The sequence below is a fragment of the Lissotriton vulgaris genome, chromosome 6 (genome assembly GCF_964263255.1).
Source record: "Lissotriton vulgaris chromosome 6, aLisVul1.2, whole genome shotgun sequence".
In the NCBI taxonomy this organism is placed as follows: Eukaryota; Metazoa; Chordata; class Amphibia; order Caudata; family Salamandridae; genus Lissotriton; species Lissotriton vulgaris.
Window position 1 is genome coordinate 1,451,173,759 of NC_141694.1, and position 18,864 is coordinate 1,451,192,622.

The 18,864-nt window shown below is 44.0% G+C and overlaps 1 protein-coding gene across 1 annotated transcript; it reads right to left on the minus strand.

Annotated features, from left to right (window-relative positions):
• Positions 1 to 8,858: 8,858 nt before the first annotated feature.
• LOC147708983 (uncharacterized) lies at positions 8,859 to 13,880 on the minus strand. The gene is made up of 2 exons (XM_086925418.1): positions 12,515 to 13,880; positions 8,859 to 9,063 (listed from the first exon to the last, which is right to left on the minus strand). The coding sequence occupies exons 1-2, from the start codon at positions 13,878 to 13,880 to the stop codon at positions 9,041 to 9,043; spliced, it is 1,389 nt and encodes a 462-aa protein (XP_086781544.1). The 3' UTR covers positions 8,859 to 9,040.
• Between the last annotated feature and the right edge of the window lie 4,984 nt (positions 13,881 to 18,864).

Genomic DNA, 18,864 nt, shown 5'->3' on the forward strand with positions numbered 1-18,864 from the left:
TTTCTGCAGAAAACAACTGACTCGCATTTGTCTTGTGTTGTCACTGCTCCAACTGGATTGGCAGCACACAATATTAAAGGAATTACTTTACATCGTTTATTAATGCTACCAGTAGAGCATGAAAACAAATTGGAATACCACAAGCTATCTGGAGAAGCTTGTTGTGAAGTTTCAAGAGTCTTGAAGAAAATGAAACTTCTCATTATTGATGAGGTAAGCATGGTACAAACTTAAGGCTTGCCTTTGTGCATTTAAGAATGCAGCAAATTCTTAAAACAGAGTGTGACGTATTATTTGGAGTAAAACACGTCAGCTTTGGATCTAAATGTGTCTTCAGTATCTGTGCTGAGAACTGCCTTCAATCTATTTTGCGGTCAGTAGAGTTGACAACTAGATACCAGGAGCGCCAGCACTACAGAAAACATTGAATTCACTCTTGATTTATTTAAAACAAAGACAATTGCACTATGTCCTCAGATTTTCTTAAAGTTTGAACAGTAGGAAATTCAGCCTTCATTGATTTAATACAATTACAGACAGCATGCAAGTTAGCCTTGATTTATGAAAGGAAGAATCAATTTTATTAATGGATGCCACAAAAAACGTTCATCTATGTCTTTACTAAGTACTACTTTCAAGTGTACACTGAGTTCACCACTTGATACCAGCGGTGAAGCACTACAATCAACATTGAATTCATTCTTGATTTATTGAAGACAGAGACAATTCTACTGTACCTCATTAGTACTAAAGACAACATTAAATTCAGTCTCAATTTATTTAAGGCACAGACAATCTGTGTCCTCAGATTCTGTTAACTGTAACAAAAAAAGCTGTCATATGCAAGCAGAATTCAATAGAGAACACACATTGGTCAGAATGCGGTCCCCCCCTTTACCACTTGTTATCGCAGGGTACGTACAATCTCAGCGCCTAAGATACTACTAACTCAGTGCACCATAAATCATCGCAAAGAAGAGTGAACAGTTTTATGTCAACAATGAGGCATACTGTCACTTTTAAATGGAATTCATGCAGAATTCAATCAAAAAAAGACATTACTTCAATGACTGTGCCTCCCCCGACCAAGCATCATCGCAGGGTACGTACAAGCTCAGCGCCAAAGCTATTACTAACTCAGTCCACCAGAAATTATCGCCACATGACCGTATTGAATGAGATGACTTATTTAGAAGAAAATATATAATAGTTTTTGGAGATATACATCAACTTACTTCTGTGAATAGACAACCAATATTTATTAGAAAACTTGATTTTAAAGACTTTGCTACCAGTGCGTCCTGCTTGAACCACACATCATCGCAGACTCCACAGAACTTTGTTGCTTCAGGTGCCACTAACTCTGTGCACCACTTATCTTGCTGGCTGCACACACACTAAATTACCAATACTGTACAGCTCTACTCAATGCCACGTGGCCGTGGGCCCTTGCTGACCGCTGCCTCCTGCGTACACTGCAGTCATCAGAGCTCACAATTAATTACACTGTTGAATTATTATTTGCAGAATACAATACCAAACTAAATATTTATCAAACCCTATACAATATACCTTTAGTATGCTTCATTCAAGAACTTCTTTTATTTCATTTATACATTTAGTTGAATAATAAAATTCAGGCTGCAAATGGTTCGATGTGGTTGCCAATTCTTATTCTAATTACAGGCCCTGGATAGAGTCCAGTCATCTTGTTTTTGCTAACTACATCCTGACACTTGCTGCCTTCCTTAGATGTGGTAGCCATTTCTCAGGCTCCCACTGTGGACTTCGACTCACACTCTGAGTAATGGACTAGAAAACCAAACATCCAAAAGGCCTTAGTTGGATGTGGTTACCAATTCTTATTCTAATTCTAATTACAGGCCCTCCATAGAGTCCAGTATTATGTTTTTTGGTAACTATTTCCTCAACAAGGCAGTGGATAATTTGCGCATCTCCTGCCTTCGTTGGATGTGGTTGACAATTCTTATTCTTACTTTAATTGCTCAAATCTTCTTTCATATTTCACCATGGTAGACACAGAAAGTAGCATCAAAGGTTGATAGTGGAGACATCTGAACGTATCGCCGTCTTCATAGAGACGTGCAATCATGCTCCAGTTTGCAGATTCTTACATAACTCAACATCCAGAACTAGATATTTTAATAAGTTCTACATTTTTTGAGGATTTTACATTCAAAATTGCAGACCTTTATTCACATTGATTTACACCTTCTTCACCTTAATAGATCTTGTTCACAAATAATAGAGAAATGTTCACTTTCTGTTTTGCATTTTTTGCTACACCATGTAGCCAGTGCTTCCTCATATTTAATCGTACTGTAAAGTGTAATCCTAGCTCTGAGTTGGGCCAATCCATTAATCCTCCCGTAACTTTCATATTTATTCCTGTGCCAAGTGGCCGTTCCTGGTCTGTTTTCTCAAAAATCATGCATGTCTAACACTGAACTTAATATAATGTGCTCCATCTTATTCATGGTGTGACAGCAGGAAGTGTGAGGAAGATGGGAGGAAGGCAAGAAGTTGATGGAGTGGTAACAATTACACTGAGGTACATTAAGGGATGATACAGGAACCTCATTGAGAACAAGTGGGATGGGTAAGATGCTGTTTGTATGACATTCAGTCAGACAGCTGCCTGACAATAGAGTCGATTCCCAGACACAATATCATCAAAAGGAGGAGACAACCTTACCACATAACTAAATAGACTTCTTCAAAGAAAAACTACTTACAAACATCCTAACACAACACAATATGGCAGGACTATGGAAACCATGTGAATGTACAGCACTACATACCAAGAAGAAATGCTTACTGTGTAAATGGCATTTTCCATCCATAAGATGTGAGATCTGTCAGTAGTAAAGAAACATGTACTCAGTGAAGTGAAATGAGTTATTGTGATATATTGAAACTATTTTCACAACTTCTTTACTGTTGTTTGTTGATAACAATTCAGCAAGAAAAGTGTCTCAAACCATATAATAATACATTTATTCTTGTAACATCTCATAATTTAATAGAGCTTCTAAAATAATTTCATCATGTATTTCATTTTCCTGGTTATCAATTTCAAAAGTCATATGATCATACTCGATGTCATCTAATGCTTCCACAAAATCAGCATCTAAAGTTTCGTCTAGAAAATCACAGCTGATATCTTCAACCTTAATTTCTTCCTCTTCATTCTCGCTACTTGTAAAAAGTATGTTCAGCTCTTCTATGACACTGTACTAATTTTGAAACCGTCTTCCAAATTGTTTTGTTGATATTCCATACTGAATTTCTTATGTGGTAGGTCCTTGTACAAAAACATAAACACTTCATTTTATCATTACTGTAATATCAGCATATGTGGTGATTCATATGAAATATATTAAATATTGATCTTGGAAATGAAGCAACAATATTTTGTACTTGAGTGTATATTATTTTTAAAACATTCAAAAAATAAATACAATAAATACAGTGTCACTATGCATTGTGTCAAGTGCTTTATTTAGGATATACATAAACATGTTACCCTTGATTGTAATGACATACAAACCAAGACAAGATGGAACACTGCAACTCAAGCACATTACATAATGGTACAAAGCATGTCATTGGAATGTTGAGTTATAGGATAACATACCCAACTCACATATAAAATGACTTCCGAAATGTGTTACTATTTCGATGATAAGGATTAGTAATGTCTTTCCAAGAAGATTTGAATATTTAAAACGGTAAAAGTAAGAAGTGAAGAATATAGGTAAGAGGTTACATCTCAGGATGCAAGAATGGATGAAAAGGGTGGTCCAAGGTCTGCATGTACAATTGCCAGGGGAGACGTTTTGAGGGCGGGTACACTCAAGCTGTTCGATAATTTGCAATATATGGTGGTGGTACCACCACACAGAATGGGCAAGAGCAGATAAAATGATGGATTGTATGTGCTTGGACTATGATGAGAATACACTGTTGGAGGACCACGGTCAAGTGCAGAGATTAAATACTTAAGACATAGCAAACGAGGTGGCAACAAGGGCCAGGAGGGTCCAAGAGTGGTGGAGGCTGGGTTTCTTAGCCCGTGTCCTACCTTCTGTGGTGCAAGCTTAAAACAGTGATGACAGGAGTGCCTTACTTTGACTCTCCCCATTACGTTGTCAATTAGGATGGAGGGAAGGAAAGGAAAGGAGTAAACTACATGTCTACAGATGCACTGCTATGTTTAGGACACTGGATCAAGCACTGAATAAACAAACTCAGATACAAAACAAGATACACAAAAGAAGGCTGCACAAAAGATACACAAAGGAAAGCTACACAAATAGGACGGCGAATCTTGAACACAAACCGGTAAGTCAGCAAAAGAACAAGAAGGCTAAGAACACTGCAACGGACGCTACACTGTGGAACTCATTGTGATGAGAGGTAGAAAGATACTGCCTGTAAATAAAGCGGAATTCAAATAAACAAAAAGTAAAAGATACATGGATGACAAAGTCACTGGGGCAATACTCTGTTGCCCAACACAAAAAAGATTTTGCAGAAATTATATGTTTGAATGTTTAAGGAGCTGCAAAGGGGGTACACAAACACCATCACCCTACTGAACGCACACTGCCAACCTAGAATCGACCTGTATAAGCTCCCTTTAGACTTAGGGGGTACACAAAACCACAGGGAGAAGAAATACTATCTGCTCCCCATCAACGGCAGCGGAACCCTAGTTAACACACACTGCCAACCTAGAATCAGCCTGTATAAGCTCCCTTTAGACTTAGGGGCTACACAAAACCACGGGGAGAAGAAGTACTATCGGCTCCCCATCAACGGCAGCTGAACCCTAGTCAACACACACTGCCAACATACATTCATAGATTCAACATAGATAGTAAAAAAATAATTAGCCTCTATCACAAATTTTTTATAATCCCCAGAGACCCCATCCCCCAGGGCTCAAATATAACATTGGGGACCTTGGGGGAAACCCTGATGCCCCCACGGTCCCAGCCGGCTCCCCGTGTCCTTCGAGAGCTGGCATTGCTTTGTCGGAGAAAGCACCTTGCATGCTGCTCTCTCTCACGAAAAGCAATCTGCTTTCCTACTTCAAAGAGAGAGCAGGTTAACCTGCTCTCTCTTTCAAATAGGAAAGCGGTTTGCTGTGGTAAAGTGGGAGCCGTGATGCTCCCGCCCTACCATAGCAGACATCAGTGTCCCGGGGGTAGACACCCCGGGATACACCAGGAGCCGGACCTGGGAGGTGTCGGACCCCAAGGCCATCAAGAGCCCCAGCTAGGGAGCCGCGCGACCCCCTCCCAACATTCAAAAGCCCCGGGGGTGCAGGTCCCTGGGGCTGGGGGGTCCGTCAGGGACCCCCCTATTTTCAATATTACTGCCCCAGAAAGTTAGCGGCCCCCGGGGCGTGTGGGGGCGAGCTGAAAACATACTTTAATTTTTTTTTTTTAAGCCCAGAGGGGGTGGCGTTCCCCCGGAGCTGCGGGGGGGCTGTGAGCCCCCTACATACTTCAAAATAAAGACCCGGGGTTGGCGTTCCCCGGGGCTCGGAGGGCATTACAGGCCCCCCATTGTGGAAAAAAAATGCCCCCGGAATTTGGCCCCCCTGGGGGCTTCTTAAGAATAAAGCGAACTTCTAGTTTTTTTTCCTTTTCACAGCGTACGCGTACCCTGCAATTTCTTATTTTTAAAAAAATGGGGGGGCCTAAACATCCATGTGGGACCCCCTGAGCAGGCCTGGAGGGTCAGGATGTTTCTACCCTGCCCCCTTTCCTTATTTTTCAACTTTGTTTTACTATTTTCTTCTGACTCAGTTCTACCGAGGCACAAGATGGCTGCCAACACTTCCTGGTTTACAGTGTTGACAGACAGTTGACAGCCAATCATCATGCAGCTCGTGCTCGTAATTGTACGGTTTTCGGTTCACTTACCGTACGCGTACGGTACTCGTCTCTAGATATCACTATGATTTTACTTTTGATTTTCTCAGGAACTACTGAACGGATTTACACCATGTAACAAAAAGCACAATCTGCGAACCAAACTCTACCTTTTTGCCAAATTTGGTGAGATTCCGTTCAGCCGTTCGGGCTGTAGCCCTGGCTAAAGGTCCTATGGAAAATTGCAAGAAGGCAAACATGTTTTGTGACCCCCCTTTTTTGTCGGCCCCCACTTGACGAATCACCCCCAAACTTTCAGGGAATGAGCGGAGCGGAGCAGGCCATTTTCTTGGAGAATTTCACAAAGATTTGTCAACCAGCTCCAAAGTTATTCCAAATACTGTGTTGTGGATTTCCTATGGAAACTAGGTCCTAACTATAACTACCTATTATATAAAGTATTTCTTGCTTGAAACTTTGCTGCAGAGGCCTGAGTTTTCTTCCTCGCCAGGTGCCTTCTGGAAGTGGTTGGGGTTATCTTCGGATATATATATATATATATATATATATATATATATATATATGAGGTACGTGGCGCTCCTTAGACAACTCACAGCATTCAGCCGATCAGAAGACACAGGAACCAGCAAGACCCGTAGTTTGGTGCAAATGTTTTTATTTTTATATTTTATTTTAGTATTTTAGTATTTTAGCCCAGCACCAGTCCGCCATGACGCGTTTCGGCTAGAGATAGCCTTGATCACATCATCAGTGATGTCATCAGTGATGTCACTGACCATATCATGAATTATGTAATATGTGACATCATCAGCAGTGGATTGCGGGTGCGCGATATATAGTTAGTGCAACTAACTATATATGGAATTTCAATGGTTTTGTGTGAGTAAAATAAGGTTTTGTAAATGCGAATTCCTAACTATATATGGTCTATAACCTATGGTTTTTTCAGTGAATTTTCAAGGTTTTGTAAATGCTAATTCCTAACTATATATGGTCTATAACCTATGGTTTTTTCAGTGAATGTTCAAGGTTTTGTAAATGCTAATTCCTAACTATATATGGTCTATAACCTATGGTTTTTTCAGTGAATATATGTATATACATACATATATAAACATATATCATCTGTATATCTATATAAATACAAACATAAATGCATGCATACATATACTTATATGCATACAGATACATGTTATTTACATGAAAGTTGAAAAAACACTAATAAAAGCAAAGCTAAAAAGCCACCTCATTAGAAACAGAATGGCTTTAACTTAAACGAGGGCGAGATCTATTGCATTTTCAATGCTTGTTTACTTTGGTTCCATCAAGAAGGCATTCAGATGTGTCACACATTTGCCATAAATTCTGAATGTTAGCACTCTAGTTGCACATTAGATCACTGTAGTAAAGCTACTGCTCACCAGGGACGTCTGCTGCTGGTATTCAAAGTGCATGTTTCAGTCTGCATGTCAGAATTCTTTTAATGAAATAGAAGAGGATTTGAGAAGTCACTCAAAATGATCCCTAATTTTTCTTTCTGAAGCACTAATCATACTTTCTATGGCAAAATTAACCCCCTCATGTTGTTCCTTTTTAAATTGAGTGTTTTCAGACTTACCACTTCATTCCAATCAAGATGGCTTCTGGTGTGCCATACTTTTGTCATAAGTAAGACTGTTAGCGCTCTAGTTGTTCTTTAGAACACTCTGGGACATTCTGTCATTGGGCTATACTTGGGGTACATCTGGGTGATATTTGGGCTACATTTAGGCTCTTTTGTCTCTGGTGGCCATCTTGGGAGACTCTATGTCAGAATTTTTTAATGAAATTGAAGAGGGTTTGAGAAGTCACTCAAAATGTGCCCTAATTTTTCTTTCTGCAGCACTAATCATAATTCATATGGCAAAATATACCCCCTCATTTTGTTCCTTTTTAAATTAAATGTTTTAAGAGTTACCACTTTATTCCAATCAAGATGGCTTCAGGTGTGCCATACCTTTGTAATAAGAAGGACTGTTAGCGCTCTAGTTGTTCTTTAGAACACTCTGGGACATTCTGTCATTGGGCTATACTTGGGCTACATCTGGGTGATATTTGGGCTACATTTGGGCTCTTTTGTCTCTGGTGGCCATTTTGGGAGACTGCATGTCAGAATTTTTTAATGAAATAGAAGAGGATTTGAAAAGTCACTCAAAATGTGCCCTAATTTTTCTTTCTGCAGCACTAATAATACCTTCTATTGCATAATATACCCCCTCATTTTGTTCCTTTTTAAATTAAATGTTTTAAGAGTTACCACTTTATTCCCATCACGATGGCTCCAGGTGTGCTATACCTTTGTAATAAGTAGGACTGTTAGCGCTCTAGTTGTTCTTTAGAACACTCTGGGACATTCTGTCATTGGGCTATACTTGGGCTACATCTGGGTGATATTTGGGCTACATTTGGGCTCTTTTGTCTCTGGTGGCCATTTTGGGAGACTGCATGTCAGAATGTTTTAATGAAATAGAAAAGGATTTGAGAAGTCACTCAAAATGTGCCCTACTTTTTCATTCTGCAGCACTAATCATACTTTCTATGGCAAAATATACCCCCTCATGTTGTTTCTTTTTAAATTAAATGTTTTAAGAGTTACCACTTTATTCCAATCAAGATGGCTTCAGGTGTGCCATACCTTTGTAATAAGTAGGACTGTTAGCGCTCTAGTTGTTCTTTAGAACACTCTAGGAGGCTGCAGTAGAACACAAAGGAATCAACTGACAGTCTCTGTCCTTGTTGGATGTACATGTTTTACTGAGAATGTCAGACTTCATTTTCACATGACTGAGAAAGATAATGTGAATGAGAAATTTCCTAGTTACCACAAAGGAAAGTTTCAATTCTATTAAGGAGGCGGAGGCGAGGATTTCGCTAGTCCTTTCTCCATTTTATTGGACAGCAAGTTAGTAGTAAAAGAAAAAACATCACATCCAGGACTACCCAAACCAACATGGCAGCGGTAGCCCTGGTAACCTAACAACCAATCAGAGTCCAACAGTTCGTATATATGGAGTCCCAGCTGTTAGTCCTTCCTCTTTCGTGGGAGCTGCCGCAGGGAAGAAGTCATCCAACCACTAGTCCGTCTTTTGATCGGAGCCTAGGGAAGAGAACAAAATAATAATATCTCGTCCAGAACAATGTCGAATAATTCAAGAACATTGCAATGGAGTAACAGAACGAAATGCAGATAGAACTTAATCAACATTGCACAGCTTATCAATGAAAACATTAAAACTCAGAAAAAGGTATACTCCCTTAGACGAAGTAACAAATCATAGTCCAGTTACGGGAGGGCAGGCTCGAAAAAGCCTGGGTGGGAAAATCCTCGCCTCCGCCTCCTTAATAGAATTGAAACTTTCCTTTGTGGTAACTAGGAAATTTCTCATTCTATGTCAGGGAGCGGAGGCGAGGATTTTGCTTGTTCAAAGCCTACTCACCACCAACGAAGCAGCCTCATGGATTGGCTTAAAGTAGAACTTTTTGAAAGTCGAATCTGAGGACCAATCCTCTGCATTCATGATATCCTCCAGGCGTCCACCTACCTGAATAGCCTTGGAAGCCATTGCACCTCTAGTGGAATGAGCCCCAAAGTCAGTGACGCTAATTCCAGCTTCAGACATTATCCACCTGACCCATCTGGCAATGGTGGGAGAGGAAACTGCCTTGAACGGCTTCTTAACCGCTGGATTGAACCTCGCCACAGTGCCCCGCTTTAAACGGGCTAGAATGGGTGGTCGCTCGTTTTCAGTGCGGCGGCTGCCCTTTGGAACTCTGTTCCAGCTCCACTCCGTTCAATCCCAGACCTGTTTCTTTTTAGGAAGACCTTGAAGACCTTCCTCTTCTCCACAGTCTAGTCTGTTTTCCTGTCTTTGCCTTCTCATTCGTGTTGTGTTATTCAGATCTCCAAGCGCCGGGACGCCTCTTAGCTGCGGCATCCGTGCGCTATATAAAAAATTAATAACATAACATAACATAACATATAAGTAATTGTCTTTCGCCCGGAGGGCGGAGCTCAAGAGTAACATCCTCATATGTCTTAAGGCAACGAACAACACAGAGCTTTGGCGAATCTGGGAAAGCCGGGTAAGTTACTGACCTGGTATTACATTTAGTTCTTCTTGAAACAGTAAATGTAACCCCTTCTGGGGTAAAAACCCTGGCTGACACGTCCAGTGCACGCACATCTGAAGCACGTTTACATGATATCAAGCAGAGGAGAATCGCTAATTTGGCCGAAAGCTCCTTGCGGGAAAGGTATTGATTATCCTGCCAGGACTTTAGAAAATTCAAGACCACATTAACATCCCACAAACCTGAATAACGAGGTTCTGGGGGGTGCGAAAGGCGAATACCTTTAAGGAGTTTACAAACCCAAGGGTGCTCACCAACCGGAGAGCCATCAACGAGGGCATGCCCAGCAGAAATTGCCGACCTGAAAGAATTAATGGTGCTATACGCCAATTTCTTTTTGAAAAGATCAGCGAGGAAGTTAATCACGTCGGTGACAGAGGAGCCCATGGGATCCAGGTGTTTTCCCACACACCAACGAACCCATCTGTTCCATGCTGATCTATACCGCTTAGTGGTGTTAGGAGCCCAGGCTCCTCGAATGAGGAGCTCAGCGTCTCTCGAAAGCGAGTCACAAGACCAACGTCCCCTGAAATCCTCCATGCCATGAGACGTAGATGGTCCTGGAGAACCAGCGGATGCGGGTGACCCAATGGATCCGTCAGAATGTGGTCGAACGACGGAAGCCGAAGAGGCTTGTCCCAGGATAGTTCCAAAAGAGAAGGGAACCAGCATTGAGCTCTCCAGATTGGCGTGATCAGAATCAGAGAAGCTCTCTGCCTGCGGACTTGAGCCGCCACCCTTTGAATGAAAAGGAAGGGGGGAAACGCATAAGCTGGAAACATGGACCAGTCCTGTAGGAAGGCATCCACTGCTTCCGCCCCCGGATCCGGTTTCCAGCTGTAGAAACGGGGAAGCTGGGCGTTCCATCTGGACGCAAATAAGTCCATTACTGGAAGACCCCAAAGGTCTGAAATTCTCTGAAATACTGAAGGATCCAGTCTCCAGTCACTGGCATCCCGGAAATTCCTGGATTGCCAATCCGCAACAGTGTTCAGATCGCCTGGGAGATACTCCGCCGTGACAGAGATCTGGCGAAGAAGGCAATAGTTCCAAAAGTCTTTCGCAAGGTCCGCTAGAACCTTGGAGTGCGTGCCTCCCAACCGATTGATGTACCTGACCGCAGTTGTGTTGTCCATCCGAAGAAGCACACAACACGAAACCTTGGTCGAGGTGAAGGAGCGGATCGCGAACGAGCCCGCAAGGAGCTCCAGACAGTTGATATGGAGGTGAAGTTCCTCCTCCGTCCATCTGCCGCCCACCGAGAGGGAGCCGCAACGGGCGCCCCAACCCTGGCGACTGGCGTCTGACTCGATCACCAGATCCGGACGGGAACCGAAAATCGACTTCCCGTTCCAGGCATCCATGTGATCTAACCACCAGAGGAGTTCCGATCGGGCTTCCAGATTCAAGGAAATCAGTTCCGAGTAAGTAAGACCCTTGCGGAGGTGAAATGCCTTCAGTCTCTGAAGAGCCCTGTAATGGAGAGGGCCTGGAAAAATGGCCTGGATCGATGAAGAGAGTAAGCCCACAATCCTGGCCAGTTGGCGGAGGGATACTCGATCCCGCCGAAGAACCTTGCGAATCTCCTTCTTGATCTTGGAGATCTTTTCGGAAGGAAGGTGAAGAGTCGCATCCGTAGTTATGATCAGAAAGCCAAGGAAAGTCATTTCCTGTCGGGGAAAGAGGTCCGACTTCTGGGCATTGATGATGAATCCCAGAGACTGAAGGAGGGTTATAGTAACCTGAAGATAATGAAGAAGGTGGTCCTTGGACTGACACATTAAAAGAATGTCGTCCAGGTAAACAATCAGACGAATCCCTAGGGTCCGGAGATGTTCTACCACCGGGCGCAGGAGTTTGGTAAAGCACCAAGGTGCTGAGGAAAGACCAAAGGGAAGCGTAAGAAATTCGTAAACCTGATTCCTCCACAGAAACTGGAGGAATCGACGATGAGGAGGAAAGATTGGAACCGAAAGATAAGCATCTTTCAGGTCCAAGCGAACCAGCCAATCGTTTTGTAACAAAAGGTCCCTCAGAAGATGGATTCCCTCCATCTTGAAGTGTCTGTAAACCAACCACTCGTTGAAGGAGCGGAGGTTGATTACTGGTCTGAACCCTTTGCCTTTCTTTTCCACCAGGAAGATGTTGCTGAGGAAACCGTTTGGGTGAAGCGCCGAGGGGATAATGGCGCCTTTTTGTAACATCGCCCGAACCTCTAAATCGACAAGTTCTTGGTCTGAGACAGAAAACACTAGAGGACGAGGACGAGAAAGCTGAACAGGGGAACCGTAGAATTCGATGTGAAACCCCTGAACCGTCTCCAGCACCCAAGGATCTGAAGTTATTGACGCCCAGGCCTGGGGAAACAACGCTAACCTTCCCCCCATTTGAACCAGAGAGATGATTCGAAATCTTACCATTAAATCCTCTGGAGTTGGACTGGAATCCACCACGTCCTTTGCCTTGGCCTCTGCCTCCTCTGGAGGGGTAAAAGGTACCCTGTCGTCCATCATTCCAGCCGTTATTTTGTTTGTACTGGCCTCTATTGGGGCCTTGCTGGACCTGACGGCCGGAAGAGCGACCCCTGCCTCTGCCGGCCCCGCCAAAAACCTTTCTGGGGAAGAATTTTTTCATCGAAGCCTGAGCCTTGTCCAGAGCCGAAAAAGTTGCCACAAACTTCCCCAACTCCTTAACAAAGGGGTCACCAAACAAAGCACCCTGTGCAATAGGGCCTGCCTCCGAAGACGACAACTCCCCTAATTTCGGGTCAATCTTAAGCAGTAAGGAACGTCGCCGTTCTGCAGAAAGCGTGCAATTGGCATTGCCAAGAAGGCACATTGCCCGTTGCGACCAACCAGCAACGTCATCAACAGACATCGGTAAGCCCGACTCCTTAGAACGTTGGGCCGTTTCAATAATTTTAGTGAGAGGGCCCACCACATCTAGGAGTTTATCTTGACAGGCTTTCCATGACCTATCAATACCCTTTTTAGGGTCCTTGATATATTTGGCAAAGAAGGTACACAACTTGGGATCAATCTCAGGGGTGTATGCCACTCTAAAGGGAAGGGAAGGGCGAGGGCACTCAGAGCGCAGACGGAGTCGGACATCCTGAGGTAAAGGCTGTCGAAGCTTAGCTGCGACATAATCAGCAGTAGACTGCTCAGGAAACCACTCCGATGACCTAGGTCTTACAATAGTAGATGGGTCAAACATATTAGGAGGCGCAAGATCACCCTCCGTAAGACTAGGAGCACTGGGCTTAGGGCGCCAAGACCTGCTCACATCAGAAAAATCCTCTGAGGAAGCATCCTCATCCTCATCTACGTATTCGTCCTCCTCATCATCTCCCTCAATGGGGAACCCTTCCTCCGGGTCAAGGTCCTGGGTGGCAAAACCACCAGTCTCTCCGGGTGAGTCTTCCCCCCGGTAGGGTGCGCTTCTAAGCGTGCGCGCACTCTTACGGAACACCTCAGATAATTTACTGAAGCCCTCCAGGTGCCCCGCGTCACGCTTCCTGGCCGTACGTGGCAGAGCACACGGAAAACCACTGGGCCCTGCCCCACTGTCCCCAAAAACACCAGTATCATTCTTAAACACATGGGCTGACAGTCTGTTTACACTGTCCTGCAGAGGTGCCAGAGCTTGGGCTATCGCCGAAGAGAGAAGCCTGTCAACCTCTGCAGGAGGGTGTAAAGGGGTCAGTTGTGGCTGAACATTAGGAGCCACCACCTCAACAGTTGAAGGACCGGACTGCATATTAGCAGAAAAACTGGTACCCATACACAAACACCCCAACTAAATACAAGGGGAAATCCCTTCACACAGGTACCAGGCAGGCTAACACAATAGAAAACCTGAAACACCAAAATTCTGACAGAAATTATAATTAATTTCAAAAATTTTCAGTCAGAAAAATACTTCTTGCCGTCTAAAACGGCGTCAGTGTGAGGGAAGAGGCCGAAAAATGACAGAAGCGCAGTGCCTCAGCGCGTTTCTACTCAAGCGCGAAGAGCGCTGAGGAGAACAGCTGATTGGCGTCAGAAGCCGACACCAAGATCGCGCACGCGCGAAGAATGAACGCTCAGGCTGAAAGCCTACCGCGTTATAGAAACACAGCCTACAATAAGGCAAAGTCAAATACAAACAATCGCTATCAAATAAAGCTGTCAACAATCACACAAAAAACTGCCACGACAAAGATATGAAGAGCGTGACTTATCTTGCCGAGGCAGCAATGGAGAAAGAGGAAGGACTAACAGCTGGGACTCCATATATACGAACTGTTGGACTCTGATTGGTTGTTAGGTTACCAGGGCTACCGCTGCCATGTTGGTTTGGGTAGTCCTGGATGTGATGTTTTTTCTTTTACTACTAACTTGCTGTCCAATAAAATGGAGAAAGGACTAGCGAAATCCTCGCCTCCGCTCCCTGACATAGAATTTACAGAAAATATGCTTTCAGTTTAGCTTATAGATCCCCTTCCAAACCACTGTGGGAAAATCATGAGATATTAGTTTTCTTTCAAACAATATTCATGATATCACAGCAGAAGGTTTTTTCACATGGTAAAATCACCTTAGAACCCACCACAATTCCTAAAACGAGTATGGTACCATCAACAAATGATTTATAATGTAACTAAAGTCCTAAAACCCTCTATTAACTACAATGCTTTTTAATGAGGTGCTATCATGTATTTTGGTCCCAAGATGGCTGCCAACACTTCTTGGATGAAGTGCTGACAGCCAATCAGATCAGATGTGTGGTTAGGCTCCGCCCAGATATATATCTTTTTTTGAACCTAAATTACTCAAAATCCACTGGAGCACATATATTGAGACCTAGCAAAGGCACATCGGGCTAACAGTCCCTACAATTTTGCCAAGTTTCGTGCAAATCCATTCGGCCGTTCGAGCTAAAAGTGAGGCCAACCGCCCTATGGAAATTAACATGGGAAAAACGCGTTTTGGGACCCCCCTTTTTTCTCAGCCCCCCCTTGATGAAACCCCCCCAAATTGTCAGGGGCTGCTCAGAAACAAAATGTTCCATTTTCCTGAATATTTCAGCCAATTCCGTCCACAAACGCCAAAGTTATTAGACATAGAATTTTCAAAAATCCCATAGAGAAAAAATCCAAACTATATATACCTACTGGCGACCGCCAGTAGGTAATATATATATATATATATATATATATATATATATATATATATATATATATATATATATATATATATATAAAATATATATATATATATATATAATATATATATATATATAATATATATATATATATATTCTCGCTCCAAGGTTGTCCACCATTGAGTAGCACGCGAGCAGCAGCTTTATTTATGTGAGAAGCAGATGGAGCTTCGAAACGCGTCGCGCAGATCCATTACGGAGCGGCGTCTACAAGCGGATCCCCGTCCTCACCTTCACATAAATAAAGCTGCTGCTCACGTGCTACTCAATGGTGGACAACCTTGGAGCGAGAATATATATATTACCTACTGGCGATAGCCAGTAGGTATATATAGTTAGAATTTTTTCTCTATGGGACTTTTGAAAATTCTATGTCTAATAACTTTGGCGTTTGTGGACGGAATCGGCTGAAATTTTCAGGAAAATGGCACATTTTGTTTCTGAGCAGCCCCTGAAAATTTGGGGGGGTTTCGTCAAGGGGGGGCCGAGAAAAAAGGGGGGTCCCAAAACGCGTTTTCCCATGTTAATTTCCATAGGGCGGTTGGACTCACTTTTAGCTCGAACGGCTGAATGGATTTGCACGAAACTTGGCAAAATTGTAGGGACTGTTAGCCCGATGTGCCTTTGCTAGGTCTCAATATATGTGCTCCAGTAGTTTTTGAGAAATTAACGTTCAAACCAAGATATATATCTGTAACAGCGCTCTGGGCAGCGATCCGGTCCGCTTACTTTTCGCTTATCGGAACTTTGCGCGCAGAAAGCTGATTGGCTCTCCGGTGTCTGTCAACATTCTAAACAGTCCGGAGCGGACGCCATCTTGTCTCTCGGTAGGATCGAGAGAGAAGAAGAGGTGGAAAACGAAAGGGGAATTTAATGAAAGGGGGCAAGGTATCCCCCTCTTGACCCCCTAGGAATGTTGTTGGGGTTATTAAAGGGTCCCGTGGGGAAAATAAAAAAAAAATGATTTTTCACGGTAGAAGCGCGGCCGCGAACTGGTAGCGAAACGGGAATTCGCTATTTTGTGGTTCGTTAATTAAATTACTAGTTATAAGTGGGTGCGGGAGACGTATCCTAATCCCCTATGTTTTCTGAGGGTGGCTGAGGAGGCTGATATATGTTGATACATCTCTTCCAGCGGCTGTGCGTGAGCTTTTTTTTTTTTTTGCTGCGTGACAGTCCGGAGCGGCCGCCATCTTGTCTCTCGGTAGGATCGAGAGAGAAGAAAAGGTGAAAAACGAAGGGGGAATTTAATGAAAGGGGGCAAGGTATCCCCCTCTTGACCCCCTAGGAATGTTGTTGGGGTTATTAAAGGGTCCCGTGGGGAAAATAAAAAAAAAATGATTTTTCACGGTAGAAGCGCTTCACGGGCCGCGAACTGGGCCGCAAACTGGTAGCGAAACGGGAATTCGCCATTTTGTGCTTCGTTAATTAAAGTACTAGGTATAAGGGGGTGCGGGAGACGTATCCTAATCCCTTATGTTTCCTGAGGGTGGCTGATATATGTTGATACATCTCTTCCAGCGGCTGCGCCATCTTGCCTTTTTTCGAATGCCACAATTTTGTCGTGCACGGCAGCCATTTTAGATGCCAGGCTGGTCCCAGGCTATCACCTAATTCTGCGGATGTAGTTTATGGCCCCAGCTGTAGAGAATTCAGACATGCCAATCCTCCTGATTCAGGCGTGTGACTACTGATTTCAGTGCTAGTCTCCCGCCTCCCGATTTCTGCAAGCAAAAACCCGGGGGCATATTACGAACAACTAGCGATAATTTTTGTCTCTAACTTGTTTAGAGACAAAAATTATCGCCGCACATCGGCGATTTTTATCGCAGATAAACCTTGCTATTATCGCAGAAAAGTCAGCGATATTCATGTATTATCGAGCAAATGCTCTTAGCCATGTTATCCACCTCCCATTGGATAACATGGCTAAGAACTGCTCAGGGCAGGTGTTAGCTTTTGGAGATATTCGCGCTTAGCGCGAATATCTCCAAAAGTTGGTAATAGGAGATAGCGATGTTAGGGACTGTTTCCAGTTGCTAACATCTTGGCACGCCCACTTTGCATGTCATTAGTGATAAGTATCACTCACATGCAAAGCGGGGCCCAAGATGGTCGCTATCTCCTTTTAGCTGTCACTAACTGGTGTTAGCGACAGCTTGATAATAGGGAGATAATTTTATCTCCGCTTTCATGGCTTTTAAAGCCAAAAAAGCGGCGATAAACCCCCTTGATAATATGCCCCACGATTCCTCGGGGGTTTCAGCTGACAGGGCTTGGTATTGTGTTGCGTGGTAATTTTTCCAGGAAACGTCAGAGGGTCGATGCAGGGGTTATAAACCATTTAAGCCTCATGAACAAGCGCATGGTCTTTAAAAGATTTGTGAAGTACTCGGGGCGGCGGTGTGTGTGTGCTCTCTTTCAGGAGCGGGCGGGGGGGCACTGCCAGCAACTTGCCAGGTCAGGTAGTGTTCAACACGTGCATCACCCTTTCTCTGCCTGCTATTGCGCTCCATGCTTCGGAAAGGTAAGAAAAAGAACGTGCATTTGAGTTTGAAATGTCCGATCCTGCAGCAGCACACTTCCAAAGCCCACACATGACAATAACCCGATTCAAGGCCCCATTCACCCGTTTTTAAAAAAAATATATAACACTCCAACCAAAGTAAGATTATAAAACTTTATTAACTTTTAAATATAATGAACGGAACAAAAACTGTAAAAACATTTAAACATTTTTCACCCAAAAAAGCAACATTGGTCAGAAGCTGTTTTTTGTGCGAATAGTCCCAAGGCAGCACAACGTGCTGAGTTCTGGACAAAACCCAGGTGATGTCGCCTGGGTGCCGCACTGGTTTTGGGATCCTACAATGCTGCTCCGAAAATTGGCGTGGGGCGTCCCGGGTGGTGCGGGGGGAGGCCTCGTCAGTAGCGGTCTATTGTGCGAATAGTCCCAAGGCAGCAGAACGCGCTGAGATGTTGATGGCACCCAGGTGATGTCCAGTAAACTGCCGCACTGGTTTTGGTATCCTACAATGCTGCTCCGAAAATTGGCGTGGGGCGGCCCGGGGGGGGGGGGCGTGGGGGAGGCGGCGTGAACGGGCCTCCCCAGGTGGCGGCCATCCAGCTGAGTTGCGCCCGCTCTTGCGGCTACAGCGTCTCGCTCACCATGTTGTTGAGTTGCTCCCACTCTTGCAGTGCAGCGATAGGCGGCTGCCACATGACTCTTAAAATGGCGGACGTCTCTTCGGTTTTGGGCCTGGTCCACTGAAATGGCCCTGGGACACCTTGGAACTCGGACGCTTGCCTGCTAGGGCTTTGGTTCCATTCTCGAAAAGCGTCCCCTCAGCCGTGAAGATTCTACAAAAGTCTTGGGGGCCCCCGACTCCCGCAGGCTTCCGGTGGGGAGCGGCTGCCATGATTGCTCGCGGAATGACCACGACGGAGCCACGAGATGGTGGTGCTCTCATGCTGACGCTAGCTTCAGTCTGAATGATCCAGAAACAAGGTGGGGCTTTCATCGTTTGGGAAAAAAAAATGTTCTAAACCAATGAAAAGTGTT